Below are 25,626 nucleotides of genomic sequence, written 5' to 3' on the forward strand. Positions count from 1 at the left end.
TGGGCTCTCTGCATGATATAGGGCTCTCAATCATGATTTACGCTTGCGTAAAGTACTGTGTGGGAGGACCTTTAACCTCCCCTCTACAGGCTCTGGGAAGGCTGTTGCTCCAGGTGCCGGCCCCTCAAAGGAATGCGCATGTGCTGATTCGTCCAACCACTTTAAGTGGTTGGGGAGGATTTAAAGGGACAGTGTCCCATCAAACTTCGTAGAAGCCTTCCCCAGAGGAGTAAACTCAGTGCGCGATCTTAAGCGCGCATCTGTGGAAAGAATTAAGTGAGTAAACATTCGCATTTTGCAAAATCCTTTACCATCCTTTATCTCATTGAGCCCTCTTAATAATCGCTCAAGGTAGGGATTATTGCCACCGCTTTACAGGTAAGAAAACAGATTAAGATACGAGAAAGACCCTGCCTCAAAAACAAACAAAAATAAATAAGGGCTCTGAATCCATCACCAAGGAAGGTCTTTTTTCCCCTCCTCACCCCGGAATGCTCAGAGGGAGATTAACTGACCCTCCCTTCTCTCTGCCGTCGGTCAGGCCTTAGGCACCTCTCTGAAATAATAATAGCTTTTCATATCTCTAGTCCTAAAATCAAAGAATGGATTCTGCCTCCTTTAAGCAGGGGGGCATTGTTTTTGTACAGCCTTTGAGCTAAGTATGGTTTTTATGTCTTTTAAATGGTTAGGGGAAAAATCAAAAGAAGAATGAACTTTTCATGGCATGTGAAAATCATATGAAATTCACATTCCAGTGTTTATACATAACGTTTTAGTGTCACACAGTCTTGCTCATTTGCTTAAGTTCTGCCCAGGGCTGCTTTCTTGCTACAAGAGCAGAATTCAGTACTTGAGACAGAGGCCTGCAAAGCCTAAAATATTTATTTTCTGGCCCTTCACAGAAAAAGTTTGCCAACCGCTGCTCTGTAGGGGGCGGCCACACAAAACCTCTTACATCATGGGCGACTTCAGGAACAGCCATAGGTAATTATGTTTCTTTTCTTTTCTTTTTGAGACAGACTCTCTCTGTCACCCAGGCTGGAGTGCAGTGGCACAATCTTGGCTCACTGCAACCTCTGCCTCCTGGGTTCAAATGATTCTGCTGCCTTGGCCTCCCGGAGTAGCTGGGATTACAGGCATGCACCACCGCACCCAGCTAATTACCGTGTTGGGCAGGCTGGTCTCGAACTCCTGACCTTAGGTGATCAGCCTGCCTTGGCCTCCCAAAGTGTTGGGATTACAGGCATGAGCCACCGCGCCCGGCCTATGTTTCTATTTTATTTATTTTTTTTGAGACAGAGTCTTGCTCTGTTGCCCAGGCTGGAGTGCAGTGGTGCAGTCTCCTCTCACGCAACCTCTGGCTCCTGGGTTCAAGGAATTCCTGAGTAGCTGGGATTACGGGTGTGAGCTACCCCACCTAGCCTGTGTTTCTATTTTAATCTTACTTGGGAGCTGGACTCTTACATTCTAATGCCAAAACTCAGCCTGAAGCAAGGGCAACCGCCCTGGCCCACAGGGCAGGGTCCTGTATTCCAGTCCCACCCATGGGTGGTTTCTTCTCCTCTTGTGACCCTCAGTTTTATCCTGTGTAACTGGGGTTGGGTTAGTAAGTGGAGATAGTTCATTACCTGGAAGGAACAGGCTCCATTCAGGGAGGCAGGCTGATAGGACAGCCATTCAGAAAGTGCTTATGGACCAGGCGCGGTGGCTCACGCCTGTAATCCCAGCACTTTGGGAGGCCAAGGCGGGTGGATCATGAGGTCAGGAAATCGAGACCACCCTGGCTAACACAGTGAAACCCCATCTCTACTAAAAAATATTTAAAAAATTAGCCGAGTGTGATGGCGGGCGCCTGTAGTCCCAGCTACTCGGGAGGCTGAGGCAGGAGAATGGTGTGAACCTGGGAGGCGGAGCTTGTGGTGAGCCAAGTTTGTGCCACTGCACTCCAGCCTGGCTGACAGAGCGAGATTCTGTCTCAAAAAAAAAAAAAAAAAAAAAAAAAAAAAAGAAACTGCTTGTGGAAGGAATCGAGAGCTCTGCCTTCTTCCATGGCAGGCTGGGGGCAGTACTGTGCTCACCAACTGATTATTACATTAATAATAATAGACCGGGTTGGGTTGCTCACTCCTGTAATCCCAGCACTTTGGGAGGCTGAGGCAGAAGGATCGCTTGAGCCCAGGAGTTTGAGACCAGCCTGGGCAACATAGCTGAATCCCTGTGTCTACAAAGAAAAAAAAAAAAGTTTCAAAAAATTAGCCGGGCGTGGTGGTGTGTGCCTTTGGTCATTTGAGCCCAGGAGTTTGAAGTTGCAGTGAAGCTATGAATGCACCACTGCACTCCGGCCTGGGTGACAGACGGAGATCTTGTCTAAAAAAAAAATTAATAGTAAATATAATTGCCACCATGAATTAAGCCTGTGTGATGTCCTAGGCCTTGGGCTTGTTACTTTACGTGCACGATCTCATCTGCTCTGCTGTTCACCATATGCTCATGAGGGAGGTTCTATTAATATCCCCATTCTTAAGGGAGAGGAGACCAAGGCTACTTGCCTAAATGCTGTGGAGCGAATGAATGAAAAAGCATTAAGATTCAGAAATCATAAAAAGAAAAAAGAGGCTTGGAACAGTGGCTTACATGTGTAATCCCAGCATTTTTGGGAGGCTGAGGTGGCCAGAGTCACTTGATCCCGGGGGGCAGAGGTTGCCGTGAGCTGAGATTGCACCACTGCACTCCAGCCTGGGTGACACAGCAAGACTCCATCTCAAAAACAAAAAAAGGAAAGAAAAAAGAAAAAACACCACTTCTCCTCCTTCCAAAGGTGGTGGGGATAGAAGGGGATATTCTCTTGGTCCAAGAAAAGTTGTCCTTTCTAGGCCCCTGGCGCCACTCTGGGAGTTTGCTCTCCTCCAGTGAGGGAGACCCCAGGGTCAGACTGCACTCACATCTGTCTGTTGTAACTGAACTGGTGGGCACATCCGTCTCTTAGGGGTTGGTGCCTGCGGGTCCATTCCTGAGCCCCAGTTCCCAGTGCCATGTGTGTGCCACAGCAGAAGATTAGACAGGACTGAGAGGACGCAAAGATACTTCCCCAGACAAGCTCCGTAGAAAACCAACTCCAGAGACAGTCATTCTCCAACCTAGCCTCGGAGTAGGAGCTAAAGGAGTGAGCAAAAAATCCTCGCACGGTAAAGGGGACGATATTCTCTTGGGAGGAAATGGGGTGTTGGGAACCCCATGGGGCATTCTGCAACGAAGTCCCAAGCCCCACTTTAGGTCCAGCAGTTATTTATTTTTTTTTTTTTGAGACGGAGTCTCGCTCTGTCTCCCAGCCTGGAGTGCAGTGGCGCGATCTCAGCTTGCTGCAGCTTCTGCCTCCTGGGTTCAAGTGATTCTCCTGCCGCAGCTTCCTGAGTAGCTGGAATTACAGGCGTGCACCACCACGCCTGGCTAATTTTTCTATTTTTAGTAGAGATGGGGTTTCACCGTGTTGGTCAGGTTGGTCTCGAAGTTTTGACCTCATGATCTGCCCGCCTCGGCCTCCCAAAGTGCTGGGATTACAGGTGTGAGCCACTGCGCCCAGCCTTTGGTCCAGCAGTTCTATATATATATATATATATATATATGTAATTTTTTTTTTTGAGCCAGTACCTCATTCTTGCTCAGGCTGGAGTACAGGGGCATGATCACATTTCACTGCAACCTCTGCCTCCCGGGCTCAAGCAATCCTCCCACCTCAGCCTCCCCGAGTAGCTGGGACTATAGGCTCATGCCACCATGCCCAGCTAATTTTTCTATTTTTTGTAGAGATGGAGTTTCACCATGTGGCCCAGGCTGGTCTTGAACTCTTGGGCTCAAGCAATCCACCTGCCTCTGCCTCCCAAAGTGCTGAGATTACAGGCATGAGCCCCTGCACCTGGCCTAGGTCCAGCAGTTCTAACAAATACACTGGCCCTGGGCACTGCATTTAGGGGCTTCTTCTACTGGACAACTGGATTCCAGTCAACTCAAGAGGTCAGGGGAAGTTTGGGGTCAGGATTCCTCCCCATAGAGAGAAAATGGGGAGGGCCAGGCTTTGCCCCGGCCGGGGGGCATCCTTCCCACCTTAGATTAGGTGAAAACTCATCAGGCAAACTGTGTGCTTCAGACCTCAGGGGCCCTGAAGGAGTATCTCCCTTCCCCCAGGGATGGCCCACCCTCTGGGGTGAGAAAGGGATCACAGAGGTGGTCCGGGGGCTGTGGCTTTTGACTCTGTCCTGGGTGGAGAGCTTGGGTTTTATCAGAGGGAAGGGCTTTCATGGAGGAAGAGAGGCCATCCCTCAAGGATGGATGGAGCTGGAGGGAGGAGATCCCAGGCAGCTGGCAGGGAACTGGGTGTCCAGGCCAGAGGAGCTCCTCCAGGTAGCTCAGGGGCAGCCAGGAGAACAGGGGGATCTGGAACACACCTGAAAAAGCAAACTTCATCTATAAATACATGGAACTTCATCTATAAATACAATACTGTTGGATTGTACAACTGAAATTGGTGACTTTTTTTTGTTTTGAACATACATCTGTCGTTGCATATAACACAACGTAAAGCATTTCGTTTAAATTGTGGTAAAAGCCACACATGGTGGCTCACACCTGTGGTCCCAGCACTTTGGGAGGCCAAGGCGAGAGGATCACTTGAGTTAGAGACCAGTCTGGGCAACATAGCAAAACCCTGTCTCTACAAAGAATACAAAAAATTAGCCAGGAGTGGTGGCATGCGCCTGAGGTCCCAGTTACTCGGGACTGAGGCTGAGGTGGGAGGATTGCTTGAGCCCGGGAGGCAGAGGTTGCAGTGAGCCAGGATCGCGCCACTGCAAAAATAAAAATAAAAATAAAAAATAAAGCCGGGTGCAATGGCTCACTTCTGTAATCCCAGCATTTAGGAGGCTGAGGCGAATGGATCGCTTGAGCTCAGGAGTTTGAGACCAGCCTGCGCAACATGGCGAAACCCTGTCTCTACCAAAAAAACAAAAATTAGCCTGGCATGATGGCGTGCATCTGTGGTTCCAGCTACTTGGGAGGCTGAGGCAGGAGGATTGCTTGGGCCTGGGAGGTGGAGGTTGCAGCAGTGAGCTGAGATGGTGCCACTGCACTCAAGCCTGGGTGACAGAGTGAGACTCTGTCTCAAAAAACAAACAAAAAAAAATGTTCAACCTTGCATCCTCCAAGTGACACTGTGCCTATTTTGAGACCCAGTTCAAATGCCACCACTTCAGAAGTCTTTTTTTTCAGCCGGGCACAGTGGCTCACGCCTGTAATCCCAGCACTTTGGGAGGCCGAGGTGGGCGGATCACGAGGTCAGGAGATCGAGACCATCCTGGCTAACACGGTGAAACCCCGTCTCTACTAAAAATACAAAAAAACTAGCTGGGCTTGGTGGTGGGCGCCTGAAGTCCCAGCTATTCAGGAGGCTGAGGCAGGAGAATGGTGTGAACCCAGGAGGCGGAGCTTGCAGTGAGCCAAGTTTGTGCCACTGCACTCCAGCCTGGGCAACAGAGCGAGACTCCATCTCAAAAAAAAAAAAAAAGTTTTTTTTTTCTTCCAAGAGTCTTATCCCTCTCCTCTACTCTTCAGTGCCCCATTTCTGAAATGGAACATCGCTGTTTTTTGTTTTGTTTTTGAGACAGGGTCTCTGTCACCCAGGCTGGAATGCGACAGCACAATCACAGCTTACTGCAGCCTCTAACTCCTAGGCTTATGTGATCTTCCCACCTCAGCCTCCCAAAGTATTGAGATTACAGGTATGAGCCATCACACCTGGCCTTAGCACTTCCTTTATATAAAACACCAGTCCTCTGTGGTCAGTCTAGCCTTGAGACCAGGGCACTGGTACCCAGGGGGCTTGTGGAGGTGGGCTGTAGCCAGCTGGGAGGTGGAAGCCTGGCTCCTGGCCCCAACTTTTGATGACACGCTGTGTGACACTGGGCAAGGCGCTTCTCCTCTCTTGGTCTCGGGGTCCTTGCCTGGCTGCAGAGGCTCTGTGGGCCTGCCCTCCCTCAGCTTGTTCAGGGATGCAGAAGAGCCTGGGAGGTGGGCAAGGAGGGAGATCATGGATTCCCACTGGACAGACAGGGACACCAAGGGCCGGATGGGCAAGGCCTGCCGGAGGTTCCTGAGCAAGCAGAGCACTTGCTGGGTCTCCAGGGCCGGAGTCCTGGACCCCAGCCTGGTGAACTGCGGCCCTCGGTGCAGGCCTCTGCCTTCTGTTGCTTTGGTAGGCGGGCACCTCTTGCGCACCCAGGCTTCCTCTGCAACCGGGAGGATGGCTGGGTGGTTCCGCTGGAGCACTGAGTGGTCACCAAGACCCAAAGCAAGATGGGGCAGACTCTGAAAAGGCCCCTAGTCCCCTCCCCGACCTCATTATCTGGTCTCATCACCCTTTCCTACTGCTCACCATGGACCAGCTGCTCATCCAGGCAACATTTCAGGGTGGAGATTTCACAGCAGTGTAGTGGGATGGAGTTCAGGGCTATAAAGAGTGTTGGGGTCCAGGATCCTAGGACGGGGGCCCAGGACTGCAGGCTGGGAACTTTTGGTTAGCATGCCAAACTCCTGGACTCCCACCTGTGCCTTGCATACCAGCAGCAGGATTTTGAGCAAGAGACACTGACCCACCCAGCACATCTTAGGGTCCAGGGGGGCTGAAAGGTCCATCCGGGAAGGCCAGGCTGCCTGGGATGAGGTGGCAGCTCAAGGAGAAAACCTCCTCCTCTCGGGCTTTGCCACTCCAGGACTGGCCCTTTAAACCGGAGACCATGATGTCACCATAGACAGCAAGGGACGGGAGGGGGACTGCAGGCCTGAGGATGGACTGCATCTCCCAGCAGGCTTGGGTGCACCACACCCCTCCCAGCAAGCACTGACTCATCGCAGACTTTTAACTAGTCCAGTGCTGGTTTCCAAGGGGTTTCTGAAGTGTCTGGTGGTTCTGGGGTAAGGGTGAGGTTCCTGGGGGGATGGCCTAGGGCATAGAAGGCCCAGGCCAAATCTGTGGGCCCGGCATAGCTTGCTGCGACTCCTTCCTGTCAGTGTCCTGGCATCACCCTACTTTCCTGGTGCAAACTCCTAAGCCCTCCTCTTTCCCTATGCAGCCTCCCTTCTAGAATCCAGGCTTCCCGCCCCCGGCTAGAGCCCATCCCACTCTGCTCTCTGGCTTCAAAAGCTTCGGCCTTCACCCCCGAGTCTGCCCTCAAGGGTGTCCCCTTTGGTCTGGCAGCTCACTTTAAACGGCGCGGGGACTACATCTCCCAGCGGCCCCGGGCCTTCCTGACGCAGCCCCCCCTTTCAGCCCGCGGGGAGGTGCGGGCCGGGTGGGGGGAGGTGACTTGATGTCATCCTGAGCAGCTGGGCGGCGGGTGCCGGTGCGCACGGAGCCGAGCCGGGGCTCCCGTTGCGCTGCACCGCGTTGGGTCGGAGTCCCAGGACTTCAGCGGAGATCCGCGCGCTGCGACGGCCGGTGCAGAGCCCGCCGAGCGCCCAGTCCCGGCCCGGGGCTGAGTTGGGGGCATGCTCTAGCCGCCCCCCCGGAGCCCGGGAGAGAACCCAGGAGCGCCGCCGCCCAGCCCCAGCGCCCCGAGCAGAACCGCTGCGAAGGGGCCCTGAACGGCCGTCGCCCTCCCTACGGGCAGCCCCCGGGGGTTGGCGACCGAAGTCTGGGTTTTCGAGAAGTGAGTGTCCCCCACCCCATGAGGTTTGGGGGGCCAGGAAGGAGGAGCTGAGGTGGGGGAGGGTGCCAGGTTCTAGGAGCGGGGTGGCATCGGGACAGCACCTCCAGTCTTGGGGTTGTCCCAAGTGGCCGGGTTTAGTGGAGCAGCGATGCGTTCCATTCTGAAAGGGGCAGGGATGACGATCGGGGCTCCATTCTGAGTCGGGGCTGGCTTGGGGGATAGGCCCTATTCTGGGAGGGGTTGTTTTGGAGGCTTTCTGTCTGAGAGAAGGGAGGGACATGTCCAGGATGGGAGGGGGCTGCACCCCTATTTTAGGGTCTGGGCAAGGATAGGAGGGAAAAGACCTGGGCACTCCACGCAGCCTCCCGGCTCTCCTGAGGAACTGATGGGCTTTCTCTGTCTCTTTCTTGCTGATCTTTCTGCCTGACTTCGTTTTCAAAAGAGCCAGGGTGGGAACCCTAACTGGACTCTTCGGGACCCCCAGGAAGGATCTGAGGCCTGAGCCATCCTCCTTTCTACCCTGTCTGCCCCCCAGGACTGGGCAGTTGCAGGAGGCCCTGGGGGGGGGGCCCAGGACTGTGGTTGTGCCCCCCCCCCCAACGGCCGGACAGGATGGGACCAAGTTAGTCTGTCCAGTCTCACCCAGCACCTCCCAGGCCCAGAGAGAACCCCCGGGGCTCTGAAAGCTTGCCCTGCCGCCTGACCGCCATGGAGACGAAGCTGCCCCCTGCAAGCACCCCCACTAGCCCCTCCTCCCCCGGGCTGTCGCCTGTGCCCCCACCCGACAAGGTGGACGGCTTCTCCCGCCGTTCCCTCCGCAGAGCCCGGCCCCGCCGCTCCCACAGCTCCTCTCAGTTCCGCTATCAGAGCAACCAGCAGGAGCTCACACCGCTGCCCCTGCTCAAAGGTGAGCTGGCTGCTGGCCACTGGGGGAACCGAACCCCCGAGGGGACCAGCAGGGCCATGGGGAGGGGTGGGAGGCAGCGGGCAGCTGCCAAGAGAGGGAGTTTGGATACCCCTCCAGGCTAGGTTCTCCGCCATCAGAACTGACCCCAGCCCTCCAGCCCTCTCTGCTGACGCATGGCCTGACTGGCCTGTCATCCTTGGAGGTGGGACATCCGAAGGTGGTGCCACCCTAGGGGCAGACCAAGGCCAAGGGTGGGGCCCATAGCCTGGGTTCCAGGGGGCCACTATCAGCCCAGCCAGCTGCCAGATCCCTGGAGCAGGCGCTTGGCAGGTTTCCCTGGGATCACCACATAGGTCCCTTCCCCAGCCTTGGGCCATAGGGCCAGACTGGCCAAGCCTGAGGACACCGTAGAGATCCTTGGCCCTGAACCCCTCCCCATTTCTGGCCCTTAGAACAGGGTGCCACCTGAGAGGGAGGCAGCAGCTGTTTGGGGCACCTGTGGAAAGCTGCTGCATCCAGGATTTGTGATCTTGCTTTAAAACTCAGGCCATCATACTCTCTGAGCCTGGATTAGGAGGAAGAAAAGCAACCCTCAACCCCCAGGAATGGAGGAAGGGACAGTAGTTGTTTGCTGTCTGCAAGGAGCAGGAGATGGCACAAGAGCATGGGGCCTGGGGGCAGCAGAGGCAGCCGTGGAGATTAGGAGGGTCTGCCCCCCCCACAGCTGGGGCAGCTGGGGGAGCTGGGGCCCAGGCCCAGGATGCCCTCTCCTCCCCAGATGTGCCGGCTTCCGAGCTGCACGAGCTGCTGAGCCGGAAGCTGGCCCAGTGTGGGGTGATGTTTGACTTCTTGGACTGTGTGGCCGACCTCAAGGGGAAGGAGGTGAAGCGGGCAGCCCTCAACGAGCTGGTGGAGTGTGTGGGGAGCACCCGGGGTGTCCTCATCGAGCCCGTCTACCCAGACATCATCCGCATGGTGAGCACCTGCCACCCAGGCTCCGAGGGCCGGCCGAGAGGGCGTGTGAGCCCCGTTTCCTGTCCACAGGACCCCTGCGTGGAGAATAACCCTGTACTCATCGGCTTGGCCTCAGTCCACGTCTTCCTTCCCCCCGACCTGCTGCTGCCCGACACCCACTGAATGCCTCCGGGCCTGCCCCACGTCCACACCTTTGCTTATGCTTGCCTGAGACCTGGAGTGCCCTGCCCCACACCCCATACCATCCATGGCCTGGCTCAGGTGCTGCCTCTACCAAGAAGCCGCTGTCAATAACCAAGCTGGAAATCTCCCTTTTCCTGCCCGTAGACCTCACAGCTTCTAGCCTTGTTCTCCCCACTGGATTGCACCTGCCTAGAAGGCAGGGATGTGTCCCATTCACCCCTGGGTTCCCAGCCCCTGGCCCAGGGCTTGCACAAACTAGGCGTTCAGGTGATGATTGCCCAAGGAATGAACTGCTTGCTGGGGCAGATGCTGAAATCAACCCATTAGAACTTTGAATGAGGGCCAGGAGCAGCAGCTCACATCTGTAATCCCAGCACTTTGGGCCAAGGCGAGAGGATCACTTGAGGCAAGGGGTTCAAGACCAGCCTGACAGTGAGACCGCATCACTACAAAAATTTAAAAATTTGCCAGGCATAGTGGTGTGCTACTGTAGTCCAGCTACTCAGAAGGCTGAGGTGGGAGGATCGCTTGAGCCTGCCTGGGAGGTTGAGGTTGCAGTGAGTCGAGATTGTACCACTGCGCTCCAGCTTGGGCAACAGAGCAAGACCCTGTCTTGGGAAAGAAAAAAAAAAAAAAAGCTTTGAATGAGAGACTCCCTGGCTTCTGTCTTCAAGGGCTTTTCCTTAATGAACCCCAACTCTGCCACTCAGATCTCAGTGAATATCTTCCGGACTCTGCCGCCCAGTGAGAACCCTGAATTTGACCCTGAAGAGGATGAGCCCAATCTTGAGCCTTCGTGGCCACACCTGCAGGTCTGAAGGGTTGGGGAAGACAGAGATCCAAGTTTCAGAAGAGATCCAAGGCATGGGGAGAGGGCCTCCTTAGCCCCTAGACAGTTGGATGAGGGCCATAGGGTGGAATGAGTGGGTGAGGCTGTTACTGAACTCACCTTTTTGTCTGTCCCCCTCCCCCAGCTGGTATATGAGTTTTTCCTGCGTTTCTTGGAGAGCCCAGACTTCCAGCCCTCCGTGGCCAAGAGATATGTGGATCAAAAGTTTGTCCTGATGGTGAAGTGGGGAGCCCAGGCTGGGTGGTACCACAAGGCAGGGGCAGGTTCTCTGAGGGGCCAGGGATAGGATGGAAGCAACCTGGGGTGGACCTTTCCCCTGACCCTGACCCTGACTCTGGTTCCCACAGCTCCTGGAGCTATTTGATAGCGAGGATCCCCGGGAGCGTGAGTACCTCAAGACCATCCTGCACCGGGTCTATGGCAAGTTCCTGGGTCTCCGGGCCTACATCCGCAAACAGTGCAACCACATCTTCCTCCGGTGAGTGGCTGCTGCCTGCCCAGCAGAGACCTGGGGAGGGTGAGAGGGCTGTTAGAAGACTGCGGCAAAGGCCATGTGCGGTGGCTCACACCTGTAATCCCAGCACTTTGGGAGGCCGAGGTGGGTGGATCACCTAAGGTGAGGAGTTTGAGACCAACCTGGCCAACATGGTGAAACCCCGTCTCTAATAAAAATACAAACATTAGCCAGGCATGGTGGTGGGCACCTGTAATCCCAGCTACTTGGGACGCTGAGACAAGAATTACTTGAACCCAGGAGGTGGAGTTTACAGTGAGCCGAGATCATGCCACTGCACTCCAGCCTGGGCAACAGGGGGAGACTGTGTCTCAAAAAAAAAAAAAAAGAAAACAAAACAAAAAAAAGAAGACTGCAGCAAAGGCTCCTGGGCTGCAGGGGCCCTTGTAGAACTTCTGTTTTCCAAGCCCTTTCTCAGTAACGTATTACATATTGATTATACAAAGCCTGTGAAGTTGACAGAGAATGGGTATTTATTTCCATTTTACAGATGAGAAAGTAGAGGCCAAGAGAGATGAAATGGTTTGCAGGGACTGGGTCAGTCCAGGGGCCTAGGAGCTAGATCATTTGACCCTTATCATGCCAGGCCATAAGGACCCAGAGAGAGATTCTTTCTGCAAACATGCAGTGAGCACCAGCACCCACTGGGCATCAAGGCTCACGTGGCCTTGTAGTTGAGACCATGGCTCTGAAGCTATATGGCCTACATTTGAGTTTGGTTCCAACGTTTGGGTGAACTTTGGCAAATTACTTAAACTCTCTCCTAGTTTGCTCGTCTTTAAAATGGGAATGCTGGCTGGGTGCAGTGGCTCATGCCTGTAATCCCAGCACTTTGGGAGTTGGAGGTGGGCAGATCACTTGAGATCAGGAGTTCAAGATCAGCCTGGCCAACGTGGTGAAACTCCGTCTCTACTAAAAATATAAAAATTAGCTGAGTGTGGTGGTAAACACCTGCAATCCCAGCTACTCAGGAGGCTGAGGCAGGAGAATCGCTTGAGCCTGGGAGGTGGAGGTTGCAGTGAGCCAAGATTGCGCCACTGCACTCCTGCCTGGGCGACAGAGCGAGATTCCATCTCAAAGATAAGATAAAAATGGGGATGCTGCTTGTACTAACTCAGGGACCATTATCGAGGTGACATGGGGCCTTGCCTGCAAAGCACTCAGCATAGCTCCTGGACTGAGGCCGGGACTCTGAAACATTAGTTGTTATTAGCTACAAAATGGGTGAGCCATGATCCCTGTCCTCCTGTTCCTTGGAGTTCATTAGATTCCCTGCCTATTAACATTGGGGTTGTTTTATTTAACCGCTGAGTCTTGATTTCTTCATCCATGTGATGGATTTCATAAGCCCCATCTCCCTGGATAATTCTGAGACTTACATGGTACGGAGTAGATGTGCTAAGTGTTTGTCATTCTCTTGGTTGACTGGCAAGAGAGCCTTGAGCTTGGGACTCAGTGGCAGAGGTGGCTGGGCTGAGAAGGGCATTTCAGTGTGGGGGGGGGGGGGGCGGGGATTTCAATGGGGCCTGGTTTGGGATGTTGGGAAGGGAGCGCAGCCTCTGGGTTGGGGGAGAGTTGGATGAGCATGCCGTGCAGGTGAGGGTGGGCAGGCAGGATGCCTAAGGGGGCACTGGGCCTACCCTGCTTGCTTTGAGCCCACCTGCGTTCTTCTCTTGCAGGTTCATCTATGAATTTGAGCACTTCAATGGTGTGGCTGAGCTGCTGGAGATCCTAGGAAGGTGATTCTCCCTGGGCCTCAGCTGGAGCTCAGGATTCTGGAAGGAGGGACTGGGGCCAGGTCACCTGAGCCCTCTTCCTCTCTTCTGCCTCCTCCTCAGCATCATCAATGGCTTTGCGCTGCCCCTGAAGACGGAGCACAAGCAGTTCCTGGTTCGCGTCCTGATCCCCCTGCACTCTGTCAAGTCGCTGTCTGTCTTCCATGCCCAGGTGAGGCCCAGGCCTGGCCCTGCTGCAGCAGGAGCTCCAGACAGTCAGGGCAGCCAGTGGGTCCTGGAGGTCAGATCCTCCAGGGATCCTATCTCACCTTCTTTGTCTTTATAATTCTGTTCCACCTACCTTAGAAAATTCCCACTGGCGCTTTAAGGCTAACCTCAGATATCAGCTCTGTGAAGCCAGGCTTTTCTTCTCTACCCTCCCTTAGCAGAATTACATTCTTCTCCGTCTATATTCCCAAATATTTGGATACACAAATCTATTATGGGAGATTTTGATACACAATTTTTTTTTTTTGAGACAAAACCGTACTCTGTTGCCTCGGCTGGAGAGCAGTGGTATGAACATGGCTCACTGAAGCCTCTACCTGCTGGGCTCAAGCAGTCCTCCCTTCTCAGCCTCCCGAGTAGCTGGGACCACAGATGTATGTGCCACATGCCTGGCTAATTAAAAAAAAAATTTTTTTTTTGTAGAGACAGTGTCTTGCTATGTTACCTAGGCTGGTCTCAAACTCCCAGGCTCAAGTGATTCTGCCGCCTCGGCCTCCCAAAGTGCTTGGATTACAGGCGTGAGCCACCACACTAGCCATATTATGGAACCTTTTGCAAAATTTATAAAGATGAGTTTGTTGACTGTCCCCACTCCCCGCGAGATCAGAGTTGTATTCCCAGCACACTGAGTGTGATGCCTGGTACATCCTAGGCAGGTGATAAATGCTTGGTGAATAAGAAAGTAACAGGCCGTGGGTGAGCAGTATTTGGCATTCTGTCCTGGGAAGCAAGTCCTTGGCGCCTGGTGCCTTCCTGACCCGTCTTCCTTCCCTCCACCTGTCACCCCCTGCAGCTGGCATACTGTGTGGTGCAGTTCCTGGAGAAGGATGCCACTCTGACAGAGCACGTGAGTACCTCTGGGGGCTAAGGCAGCCTCTCACCTCTGCAGGCGTGACTCCTTTCTGTCTCATCTCCCACAGGTGATCCGGGGGCTGCTCAAATACTGGCCAAAAACCTGCACCCAGAAGGAGGTATGAAGAAGGGCTTTGATGCCCGCCAGAGGGAGGCTGGGAGGGCTCGGCCTCTAGAAGGCAGTCAGGTGTGTGTATGTGTAGGGGGAGATGTGAGCTGCTGCCCCTCTGTCCCTACTCCCCTCCCCAACCCACCCAGGTGATGTTTCTGGGGGAGATGGAAGAGATTCTTGATGTCATCGAGCCCTCCCAGTTTGTGAAGATCCAGGAGCCCCTTTTTAAGCAGGTGGCTCGCTGTGTTTCCAGCCCCCATTTCCAGGTATGAGGCAGGACAGGCGGGGATGGGAGCAGGGCTGGCCTGGAAAGGTTGGGTAGCTGACCTAATAAAGCTCCCTTTCCCTCAGTTTCTCCTCCAATCCCGGGTCTGGTAATGGGGAGATGCTGGACTTAGGGTCAGGAGACCTAGGGTGAAGCCTCGGACCTGCCTTCCACTGGCTGAGGGGCCTTGAGCAAATCACTGCACCACTCTGATTCTGATTAAGCTTCCGCAGCTGTAAAATGGGCCAACAACCTTTTCACAGGGTGGGGATAAGGATGGAAGAGATTGTGAGTGTAAACATGTTTGGTAAACTGAAGTGTGATCCAGAATGTGATGGAGGACTGTTATCACTTTTCCCCTTTTGCTAGTGGCCTTAGATTTCATTAGACTCGCTTTGGGATGCAGCCAGGCTTCCCCGCACCAACCCAGCTAACTAACTCATGTTCTGCTGCAAGCATGTGCAGACTTCCTCCCGTTCTTATGGGCCATAACCCAGTGGAAGTCAAGTCTTCCTCACAGTGATTCTGGCACTTCGGTTCATTAAACACCTAAAAGTCTAGTATCTCATTTGATTCTTATAACATCCTGTTGAGATAGGTATTATTAGCCCATTTTACAGATGAGAAAACTGAGGCTGGGAGGTTAAATGCCTCTCCCAAGGTCACATGGCATAGTAGAGTCTGTAGTGGTTAGGATTCACCCCGCAGCATTGGATTCCGTATCTAGAACTCTTTTCCCTTCAACACTGTTGCTTCCTCCAGGGCTCAGATAAGCCCTGAAGGTGGGGTGTGTGAAGGTCAGGGGGCCTGGGTGTTGAGGTAGTGATGGACACCAGACCTTGCACACAGAGAGAAGCCACTGCCAGTTAATCACTCTGCCATCTTGTCTGCCCCAGGTTGCAGAGCGGGCTCTGTATTTCTGGAACAATGAGTATATCCTAAGCCTCATTGAGGACAACTGCCACACTGTGCTGCCTGCTGTGTTTGGGACCCTCTACCAAGTCTCCAAGGAGCACTGGAACCAGTGAGTGCCAGGCCATGACCTAACTCACAGAAACGGGGACCAGGGCCAGCCAGTCCAGACCCGACCCCAGGGTTACTCCTAGCTGGAGAGTATCAGAGAAAGCATCAAAAGATGGCCCAGGGGTGGTGAAAAGGACAGGAAAGTGGGCAGTGCTTGTGTTCAGGTGGAATGCTGTATGTGAAGGGCAGGGAAAGGGAGAGGTGGGCAAACCAAAGCTGTTTCATCTCCTCATCCCTCCTTGACACTGCCAAGAACCATCGTATCACTGATCTACAATGTGCTCAAGACCTTCATGGAGATGAATGGGAAGCTGTTTGATGAGCTCACAGCCTCCTACAAGCTGGAAAAGCAGCAGTGAGTGTTGGGGGCTGGGCGTGGGGGAAGGGAGAAGAGCAGGGAGGAATCAGACCCCCATGGCTGGAGGGAACCCGAGGACTACCCCAAACTCTGATCAGATGCTGCAAGACTGTCCATGCTCCTGCCATCCTATGCCTGACTGTCTGCCCCTGTATCCTCCCGTCATTCTTCGAGTAGCTCAGACTTGTTCTGACTCCCTGTAGCTTCCTACAGAAGCCAGAACCACTCAGGCCCCACCCGTCATCTTCTCCGTGACTGCAGGCTGGGATCTGTCTGTCCTCTGCTCTCTTCCCTCAGTAGAGGGTTTTTATGGAGTCACAGAACAAAAATGGTTCCATGCCTTCCCTTTGCCGGTGGGGTGGTAGTGAGGGAGTCTGGACTGTGAGGGAGTCTGGACTGTGGGGGGCCCCAGGAAAGGGAGCTGCCTCACCCTCTCTCCCCAGGGAGCAGCAGAAGGCCCAGGAGCGTCAGGAGTTATGGCAAGGTCTGGAGGAGCTGCGGCTACGCCGGCTACAGGGGACCCAGGGGACCAAGGAGGCCCCCCTCCAGCGGCTTACACCCCAGGTGGCCACCAGTGGGGGTCAGAGCTAGACAGCACCTCAGAAGGGGAAAAGCTAAACCCAGAGCTGTCAGTCCCTCTATCCCTTCTCCTGTCCAGGGGCCCAGAGAGAAACACACCTACCCCTGGCCTTGCCAGAGTGGCTTCTGAGGACTCCCTGCCCAGCCCAGCTTTCACTGGGGGGAGACGAGGAGAGGCAATGGTGGTCTTGGCAACAGAATGCTCAGCCCCTCGTGGCAGGACTTGACAAGGGCAAGCTTGACCAGGAAGCTGCCATCAGGGATCTTCCCCTGCCCCGCAAAGCTAGGCTCCAGCTGCAGGCGGGCTCCCACCCTCTGCTCCTGGCCTTGGGCAAGGGCACTCAGCGCCTCGCCTGCCCCTGCCTTGGCCAATGCGAGGTCCTTCCTTATCCCCACCATGGGGTCCATGGTCTATTTATTCTCGCCCAGCTCACCCTCTACACAGACACTGTCCTGGGTGCACACTCCTCCCTTCCCTCGCTGTGTACTTCCTTGTCCCCTTTTTATTTATTGGGCAGGGGGAGGGGGAGGGCACAGGCAAGAAGAGATTCACAGTGTCCTGGGGTAAGGGGGGGTTCACAGTAATCATGGTCTACTCCTCTTTCCCTGGCTGGGGGTAGACTTAATAAAGAGAGAAATTCAAGAACTGCTTGCTTTATTTAGGGGTAAGGGCAAAGAGGGAAGTAAAATGATGAAAGATTGGTTTAGAAGAGCCAGGCAGAGGCAGGGAAGAAGCAGAAACTCCCCTCTTCTCAGGTGACAGTCACAAAATCTTACAAAGGATCAAAGCTGGAACAACCCTCCCCTTATTTAAAAAAATTCCATAGCAAGTAACCATCAGGGCTGGAGCTCCTTCCAGTTTTTGAATCTTGAACACAGGTTTCCCCCACCAGAATGTCAAGCCCTGTGACCCAGGGGAGGAAGGAGGGGAGAGGATGGGCTAGTAGCGAGAGAGGCGACACATGTCACACTGGCAGGCCCTGGCCGTGAAGATCTCGAGCTCCTCCCTCCGGCTCCCCACACACTGCAGCTGTACTTTGACCTGCGGGAGAGGGGAGTCCGTGCTGCAGTCCCCTTTCTCAGGGCTGTCTAAGATCTCCATCTCCCTGGTCTTCCCGCGACCCCAGCGTCCATCCACCGGGCCCGGGCCCTCCTCACCTTCTTCAGGCCACTGATGGTGCAGCACTGAGAGACGGAGGTGATGTTGTGTCGGTAACCACTGGCCACCAGCACAGAGTACCGAGAAGGGAAGGCGCTGGACTCACAGTGGCCCACACAGGCCTGTGCCACGTGGGAGCCCTGGCAGGTGCCTTGGCGGTCACTTCGCACTGTCACATTGAAGGCTAGAAGGAGATAGGCAAGCAGTAGATGGCGCCTCTGCCAAGGTTTGCCTCGCCCCAGCTCCCGTTGCCTGTGCCTCAGTGTGGGGCCCTTTAGGGTGCTGCCTGCCCCACCGTCCACTCTGTCAGCTCTTTGCTCCCACCCAGAACCTCCACTCCTCCTAGCCCTCCGGTCCCAGAGGTACTCACGGTGCAAGTGGCAGCCTGGGATGACTGCCTCCTGGCCCCAGGCTTCAGTGACTGCCAGGACCAGCAGATAGAGGACCAGGGTTTGAGGGGACGCCATAGGCATCTGAAACACAGTGGGGAGATGTCTCTACGTGGGTGTGCAGGTGGGATGGCGAGTTCTTTAAATACTGCATTCCAGGTGAGTGAGCCAGGGCTGGCTGGTCTGACAGGTGAGGTGTGCCTGAATGGTGCTGCCTTTTCCCTGTATCTGCCTTTGTTGTGTGTGTGTGTGTGTATGGGTGTGAGTGTGAGCAGCTGTCTCTGGAAAGGACCTGTGTGTCAGCCCTCTGTGCAGTGATTCTCCCTTCCCTGGAATTTTCTTCGCCATCTGGAGCGCAAACATCTTCCTCCCTCCATCTGCCTCATCTTGGCCTGCAGGGCCCTCATCCACATTCCCAGACCCTCCCCAGAGCTCCTCCTGCCTCAGCGAGCTCACCACTTCCGAGGCCCAGGAACAGAGCGGCTTGCAGTTTTCCTGTGCCTCCTGCTGGTCTCCAGCTTGGTGCTGGCTCTCCAGGCTTTTATTTGCCAGCATTTTGGAGCCACGCCCTCTTGGAGATCGGCTTTCAAACCAGCCTCCCCTGCCTGAAGCCTCAGAGCGATCCCACCTGGGGGATCTTGCTCTTTGAGGTGCGGTCCTCGGAGAGCAGCTCCTGCTGCTTTCTGCTTCTTTCTGTCCAAAAAGCTACCCACAGTCCAGGCCTCGATAAGTCAGATGTGGAGAGAAGCCTAGGAGCTGGTGGAGTGTGCAGCGTGTGTGCAGCTGACGACACGGGTCAAGACTCTTGGCTGAGTTGTGGACACCTGGGTTCTCTTTGCTCTGTGACCTTGGACAGAACATTTCCCTGTTCAGGGCCTGATCACCCCTAACTTTATTATTATTTATTACTATTATTTTGAGAGGGTCTGGCTCTGTCACCTAGGCTGGAGTGTGGTGGTGTTATCTCGGCTTACTGCAACCTCCACCTCCCAGCCTCCCAGACTCAAGCCATCCTCCCCCTTAGCCTCCTGAGTAGCTGGGACCACAGGCACACCACTATGACCAGCTAACTTTTGTATTTTTTTGTAGAGACAGGATTTTGCCATGTTGCCCATGGTGGTCTTGAACTGCTAAGCTCAAGTGACCCGCCTGCCTAGGCCTCCCAAAGTGCTAGAATTACAGGCATGAGACACTGTGCCTGGCCACACCCCTAATTTTAAAACCACTAAACTCAGTCCTGCTTGCCTTTTTCTAACTGCAAAGGAAAGGGATTGGGGAAGGAGATTCTTAGGGACAAGGGAAATTATACCAGTGGAGGTCTCCTGAGATGTGCTTGGTGGCAGGGCCGGGGGTTTGGGGGTTGCTGTCTGTTTCAGAGCTGCATGGCCACGGTATCAGTGGATGATTCGCATCCTGTGCTACAGAGTAATGTTCTGAGCTGGAGTGCTCCCCTAGCCCTGGAATAACAGGGACCTGACTCCTGAAAGGGCCTGAAGTTATCAACCCCAGCAAAGCTGATCTATTTGTCCAACTCTGGTTTTATAGATGAGGCAACTAAGGCTCAAAGAAAGAAAGTTACTAAAAGTCACCCAGCTAGTTAATGTTAGGGCTGATTTCAAATTCAAATCTGCTGTCCATCCATGGTGCTAAACTACACTTGAGCAAAAATGTGGCAAGCTGGAGAAAGACCCCCAGGCAGCAGTGGCCAGAGGGGTTGGGGCAAGGTGGAGAGCCAAAGGAAGCCTGTGGTGATTCTGGGCAGCCCCCCTTCGGGGTCATTGCCTCACTGATCTGCTCAGAAAGAGCAGGGCCAGTCACAGACTGCTAGAGCTAGAAGGCACTTTATAACTCACCAAATCCTACCCCCTCATTTTCTGGATGAGAAAATAAGAGCTCAGCGGAAAACAACTTCCCAAAGCTTCACTGTAAGCTAGTCAGAGTCAGGGCGGGCACTCACAGCTCCAGATTTGGAGCTATGCTTCTTAGCAGCTTTGTAAAACAGGCCATGTTTGGGACAGTCGAGTAAAGGCTGTAAACACAATTTGAGAGGAAGTGATGTTACTAATGTCACTAATCCTTAAATTCCCACACCCTATGGTTTCCCCATCAGCCCCCATCCCCTCAAGACCTGGGTCCTCGTTTGCCAGGTCCTCCGCAGCAGTCCACCTCTTCTCTTCTCCCCACCAAGGGTGCAGGCAGCATAGCAACAGGACGCAGTGGGAACTCAGCAGTTCAGCCCCTACTCTCCCACTCTTGAGGGGCACCCTCTGGCATGTGACAGATGATGGCTTCTGTTTAAAGCATTTGGGTGACAAGGCTCATTACCTTATGAGGTAGCCCATTCTAATATTGGACATCTCTAACAGGTAAAAAGTGACTCCTTTGTTGTGAGCTAAAATGAGTTTCCCTACATTTCCATAGATCATTTTGGTTCTCCACGGCCACACGAGGCTAAAGTGTCTATTACAGATCAGTCCTTTAGTTGAAGGCAGCTCAGGTGGCCAGGCCTTCTCCAGGGGTGCCAACCTGGATTGACTTCCAGTTAATCTGATAAACGAATCTGCATTACTGTCAAACAGTTAAAGGGATAGAGAGGTGGGAAACATTTTGTCTATGGAGAGGCAACCATTTGGGGCCAAACTGGAACTGGGGAAGAGGTCTCTTGGGTGAGCAGGGCTCAGGACAGTGAGTCTTGAAAGACCCCATTCCCTAACCTCTGGCACAAACTCACCTACCCAAAGTGATCCTGTGAATAGTAACCAGGTAGACCTAGGGAAGTTTCATGCATTTTCTCTGTATCTTGAGGGAAGCATTTGTTCTCTTTTACTCTATTCCACTAAATTCAATCAATAACTCTTCATAAATAATTTATTGTCATTAGGATCCTAAGTGCCGAAGACAAAAGGCCTAAACCGGCCCTCAGGACATGAACATTTTAGAAAGTTCCATTCTTAATGTTTTAAATTGGGGGAAAAAAATCTATTATAAAGGGGCAAAGGACACGATAAAACCACAGAGGACTCAGCATGGGGACCTCATTCCCCACGACTGAAGTGTCATAAGAAAAGGATAGAGTTGGAAGAAGAATGGCTCGGGAGGAGTCACTACAAGAGATGATCCTCTTTCCAGCGCTGCATTTGGAAGGCTCAAGAGTGGCTGCTCTTCCTGAAGAAATATCGAAACGGGAAGAGAGAGCTGCAAGAATGAGAACAGAGTAGGCTGAGACTCTATGAGGTCTCCTTCCCTTCTCCCCATTTCCCATTAGTGCTTCACTAGCTAGGGCATTTTTGCTCTGGGGAACCATTGAATGGAAATTCAAGACTGAATAGCATTTGAAAAGGTACCCAAATTAGATTATACTCAGGAGGGGGAAATAAAGAAACAGAATTGCAATGGGATGGCAGAGAGAGAGAGAGACAGAGAGAGACATTTGCTAACTGTCCTTTGCAAACACAACCTAGATTCAGAGGGGAGAATGGAAATGTTTGGTAACCAAATCATCTGAATGGCTCAAGTAAACTAAGAATAGACTTTCTTCAAGTTAATGTTTTTGTTTGGTTGGTTTTTTTGAGACAGAGTCTTGCTCTGTTGCCCAGGCTGGAGTGCAATGGCACGATCTCAGCTCACTGCAACCTCTGCCTCCCAGGTTAAAGTGATTCTCCTGCCTCAGCACCCCCAGTAGCTGGGATTACAGAACGTGCCACCACATCCGGCTAATTTTATTTTATTTTATTTTTTTAATCTCGGCTCACTGCAACCTCTACCTCTCAGGTTCAAGAGATTCTCCTGCCTCAGCCTCACCTCCACCTCCCAGGTTCAAGCGATTCTCCTGCCTCAGCCTCCCTCCCAAGTAGCTGGTATTAGAGGCATGTGCCACCATGCCCGGCTAATTTTGTATTTTTAGTAGAGATGGGGCTTCACCATGTTGGCCAGGCTGGTCTTGAACTCCTGACCTCAAGTGATCCACCCGCCTTGGCCTCCCAAAGTGCTGGGATCATAGGCATGAGCCACCCGGCCTGGCCCAAGTTAATGTTTATGGAGCTTGGCTTTATCCTGGACACATCAGGGTGGAGGTGGGTTGCGTAAAAATAAGTAAAACACAGTCTTTATTAAATGCACAATTAGGGCTTTTGTTCTTAATCTCATTTCCATCATCTATCCTAGACATAAGTGAGAAGCCTCTGTAAGTAATCTGCTTTCTTTTCTATTCTAATTTCCCTGAAAGACTCAATGAGCCGCTCTGAGCTGGATCTCGAGTCTGATGCCGGACACAAGCTGTCTTACCTTAGAAACCCAAAGAAGCCGGTGGCTGCTCGCTCCTTAGGTGGAGGTGAGTTGTGCTGCAGGGGTGGGACAATTCGCCCTGGCAGGCTGTGCCCCCACTCAGAATCTGTAAGGAAAACAATCAGGCAGGAGCAAGATGTTTGTCCATAGGCCGTTTTCATGTGAGTAGAAGGCCAAACACCCAGTATGAGCCAGAGGCAGTCTCACGCCAAGAGTCCTTTAAAGCCAGATGAATTGTTTGTTCTGACCTTCCCAATTTCATCTCAGCTCAGTAAGATGCTATTCCGACCTCAGAGTATTTTCAGTCAAGCTCCTGGGATATTTACACAGCTCAAGTTCCAGCCATGCACTCCGGCTGGTATGTCTTCACATAAAATGACAAGTTGTTGAAGGACTCACTGGCCTACATCCCTGTTTCTGTGATAACTGCAGTCCACACTGAATCCTCATGCTGGGTAAAAGATCAGCAAGTAGGGAGGGCAATAGCTCGACATGCATTCCCAGCCCTTGCAAAGCATCCATTTGCAACTTCAATATTAACTCTAATGCCTCAAAGGGAAGAGATCATTCTCCAACAGTACAGAAAAGGGAAACACAACCCTCTCAACATTTCTATAAAGTTTATCACCTCACTCGGAAATGTTTTGAAATAGTGAGAGCATAACTTCACTATCAGAAGCAGAGGAAGGGCATGCCCTACCTCCCTTCACTCCTTCTGGGAGCTGGGGGGCTTCTATTACTCTAGGACAGGCCCCCAGACCAGAGGATGGCTAACAAGCACCTCCACAGGAGCAAGGCACATTACCCACTGAGGGTACCCAGACTCAGCTCTGTGCTGCTCTACATATCAGAGAACTACAAGGGAAAGGGTGATTATTAAAGGAGAATAAATGGAAATTTCCCAGGACCTACCTTGTTTCTGGACATCAGTGATATCAGAGGCCAGAGTCTCCTGCAATCCTTGTTGGGTTTTTCTTTCCCTATTCTGTTAAAAAGAAGACCAAGAAAAGCCTTAAACTTTCCTCCTACACTGCATGGCAATCTGAATGCTATTTGCTGGTGAACTGATTTCACATCAGCACTGGGGCCTGGCTTCTGACTGCCTAGACAGGTTCTATATTTCTTTCCATTTCTTTCCATAGGACTGTCCTTTTTTCTTTTCTTTCTTTTTTTTTTTTTTTTTTTTTGAGACTGAATCTCGCTCTGTCACCCAGGCTGGAGTGCAGTGGCGCCATCTCAGCTCACTGCAAGCTCTGCCTCTCCGGTTCACGCCATTCTCCTCCCTCAGCCTCCTGAGTAGCTGGGACTACAGGCGCCCGCCACCATACCCAGCTAATTTTTTGTATTTTTAGTAGAGACAGGGTTTCACCGTGTTAGCCAGGATGGTCTCGATCTCCTGACCTCATGATCTGCCTGCCTCGGCCTCCCAAAATGCTGGAATTATAGGCGTGAGCCACCGTGCCCAGCCAGGACTGTCCTTTTTTCATTTCAACATCCAAACTACTGTCCCTCTAAAACCATAAGATTTAAGAGCCAAGAATAAATCAAGCTGGGTTTAACTTATCATCCCATGTTACTGAGTACCTACTATTACCAAGGACAGAACATTGAGGTTTCAGAAATCAGGAGGACCTTAAATTTACCTTGGAGAAATGTATAATCTATGGAGCAAAATGGACATAAACTAAGTCAAGACAGTGTGATGGCTGGGCATGGTGACTCATGCCTGTAATCCCAGCAATTTGGGAGGCCAAGGCAGATGGATCATCCGAGGTCAGCAGTTCGAGACCAGCCTGGCCAACATGGTCAAACCCTGTCTCTACTAAAAATACAAAAAATCAGCCGGGCGTGGTGGCGGGCACCTGTAATCTCAGCTACTCAGGAGGCTGAGGCAGGAGAATCGCTTGAACCCAGGAGGCAGAGTGAGCCAAGGTCGCGCCATTGCATTCCAGCCTGGGGCGAGAGAATGAGACTCCATCTCGAAAAAAAGAAAAAGAAAAACAAAGAGTGTGATAAGACCACCCAACGAATCCATATAGAGTGCTGTGGTTGCTGAAAGGACGTTAATGGAGCAGGTGGTGTTAGTCAAGGAAGGCTTCACAGGGGAAGTGATATTTGAATGGAGCCTTGATGGATGAGTGGGATGTTGTCATAACGGGGGTGAGGAGATGGTCAGTCACAGCAGGGCATTCCAGACAGGGACATGATGTATGAGGGCACAGTGCCATTAAAGAATAAATAGGATCAGCATGGCTAGAGCCAGGCATGGTAGAAACATGACTGTGGCATTAGCAACACAATATAACACAATCTTATTATTTCTCCATGTGCTGCTGCTTTATAGAAATTTCTTTGTACTCTGAAGAGGACATTTTACAACCTGATTCCAGGCCCACAACATTTTCCAGTAAACACCCTGATAATCAGAAATATGGTTATTATATTTTCTTTGGGAATCTCTGCCACTGGCTACTACTCTCTTCACCCAGTCAGAACCTAGGGGCTTTACCCAGCAGTGTTGGAGCTCCTCAAGCTGTTTTGCTGGTGAAGAGTTCTTTTTTTTTCTTTTGGGTGTGCAGTTCTGTCAATTTTTTTCCCGTTTTTTAAAATTTATTTTTTATTTCAATAGTTTTTTGGGGAGTGAGTGGTGTCTGGTTACATGAATAAGTTTTTTTAATAGTGATTTCTGAGATTTTGGTGCACCCATCATCCAAGTAGTGTACACTATACCCAATGTGTAGTCTTTTATCCCTCACCCCCTTCCCACCCTTTCCCCCAAGTCCCCAAAGTCCATTGTATCATTCTTAAGCCTTTGCGTCCTCATAGCTTAGCTCCCATGGCGAAGAGTTCTACAGCAAGGGGCTGCAGACTATAAAGGTAGGTTCTGGGAGGCAGAGGCATGGCAAGTCTCTAGAAAAGCTAGGACTAGCCCCCATCCTAAGAATAAACTTCGGGTTAGAATGGCAGATATCTCTGAACTAAGCCTCTTCACAAACCGCTCAAATCCCAGACCACATGGGCAGCCACCGAAGTCATATTCCTATAAAAGCAACAGGAAACTCTGGGGAGGAAGAAGACCATTCTTACCTTTTCTATAGAGAGTGGAGATGGAATTTAGAGGGCCAAGCTCTGGTTTCTGGTTTGAGGGAATGATTCTTACAAATTTAATGAAACTATGGTTTGGGGCTTTAATTCTGCTGCATACATTAGCCCTAATGAAAGCATCTATTAAGGGTGGGAGGAGGAACAGGAGGGCAAAGGCCCTGGGACAGAGGTACAGCCTACCGCTGAACCAGGGAAGAGTCTCCTCACAAGACAGTGTAGCCTTTTTGTGATCTCCCAAAATCTTGAGAGATGTCTTCTCAAGAAAAAGTCATAAGAGAGAGAAAACATTATAGCTGGAATTCAGACTGAAGGTATCATCTGGGACCTCCATCAGAACATAACACTCTGAAAACCTGATGCAAGACTGTCCT

At 52.3% G+C, this 25,626-nt stretch overlaps 3 protein-coding genes across 19 annotated transcripts in view; 1 reads left to right on the forward strand and 2 right to left on the reverse strand.

Annotated features, from left to right (window-relative positions):
- The first annotated feature begins 108 nt into the window (after window positions 1-108).
- PPP2R5B (protein phosphatase 2 regulatory subunit B'beta) lies at window positions 109-16,961 on the forward strand. 4 transcript variants are annotated; one of them, XM_063783028.1, is made up of 18 exons: window positions 109-276; window positions 903-984; window positions 2,987-3,185; window positions 5,658-5,771; window positions 6,858-7,697; window positions 8,140-8,604; window positions 9,383-9,579; window positions 10,473-10,574; window positions 10,737-10,829; window positions 10,960-11,090; window positions 12,806-12,865; window positions 12,965-13,073; window positions 13,923-13,976; window positions 14,050-14,100; window positions 14,240-14,359; window positions 15,255-15,382; window positions 15,635-15,736; window positions 16,183-16,961. In XM_063783028.1, exons 6-18 carry the CDS (start codon window positions 8,406-8,408, stop codon window positions 16,328-16,330), a joined length of 1,494 nt encoding a protein of 497 aa, XP_063639098.1. In that variant the 5' UTR covers window positions 109-276; window positions 903-984; window positions 2,987-3,185; window positions 5,658-5,771; window positions 6,858-7,697; window positions 8,140-8,405; the 3' UTR covers window positions 16,331-16,961. The 4 variants fall into 4 exon arrangements, with proteins under 4 accessions (XP_063639098.1, XP_063639099.1, XP_016776678.1 ...); XM_063783029.1 differs by lacking the exon at window positions 2,987-3,185 and having other exon boundaries at window positions 183-276; window positions 6,855-7,697; XM_016921189.4 differs by lacking the exons at window positions 109-276; window positions 903-984; window positions 2,987-3,185; window positions 5,658-5,771 and having other exon boundaries at window positions 6,762-7,697.
- On the reverse strand, window positions 11,033-20,583 carry GPHA2 (glycoprotein hormone subunit alpha 2). Of its 3 annotated transcripts, XM_001167465.5 has the most exons (6): window positions 19,995-20,583; window positions 19,720-19,895; window positions 18,323-18,713; window positions 17,848-17,950; window positions 17,477-17,661; window positions 16,957-17,360 (listed from the first exon to the last, which is right to left on the reverse strand). In XM_001167465.5, exons 3-6 carry the CDS (start codon window positions 18,419-18,421, stop codon window positions 17,259-17,261), a joined length of 489 nt encoding a protein of 162 aa, XP_001167465.2. In that variant the 5' UTR covers window positions 18,422-18,713; window positions 19,720-19,895; window positions 19,995-20,583; the 3' UTR covers window positions 16,957-17,258. The 3 variants fall into 3 exon arrangements, with proteins under 3 accessions (XP_063639108.1, XP_001167465.2, XP_016776686.1); XM_016921197.2 differs by lacking the exon at window positions 18,323-18,713 and having other exon boundaries at window positions 19,995-20,157; XM_063783038.1 differs by lacking the exons at window positions 16,957-17,360; window positions 19,720-19,895; window positions 19,995-20,583 and adding an exon at window positions 11,033-11,120 and having other exon boundaries at window positions 18,323-18,552.
- A 133-nt stretch (window positions 20,584-20,716) lies between these two features.
- Window positions 20,717-25,626, reverse strand: part of MAJIN (membrane anchored junction protein) — a 33,930-nt gene continuing 29,020 nt past the window's right edge. For all 12 annotated transcript variants that reach the window (XM_054662445.2, XM_016921195.4, XM_063783033.1 and 9 more), the window contains 3 exons: window positions 23,063-23,135; window positions 22,151-22,256; window positions 20,717-21,061 (listed from right to left, as the gene is read on the reverse strand). In XM_054662445.2, the coding sequence (XP_054518420.1) occupies window positions 21,013-21,061; window positions 22,151-22,256; window positions 23,063-23,135 (228 nt within the window). In that variant the 3' untranslated portion in view covers window positions 20,717-21,012. The remainder of the gene's footprint in view (window positions 21,062-22,150; window positions 22,257-23,062; window positions 23,136-25,626) is intronic.

Source organism: Pan troglodytes, chromosome 9 (assembly GCF_028858775.2).
Source record: "Pan troglodytes isolate AG18354 chromosome 9, NHGRI_mPanTro3-v2.0_pri, whole genome shotgun sequence".
NCBI classification, from domain to species: Eukaryota; Metazoa; Chordata; class Mammalia; order Primates; family Hominidae; genus Pan; species Pan troglodytes.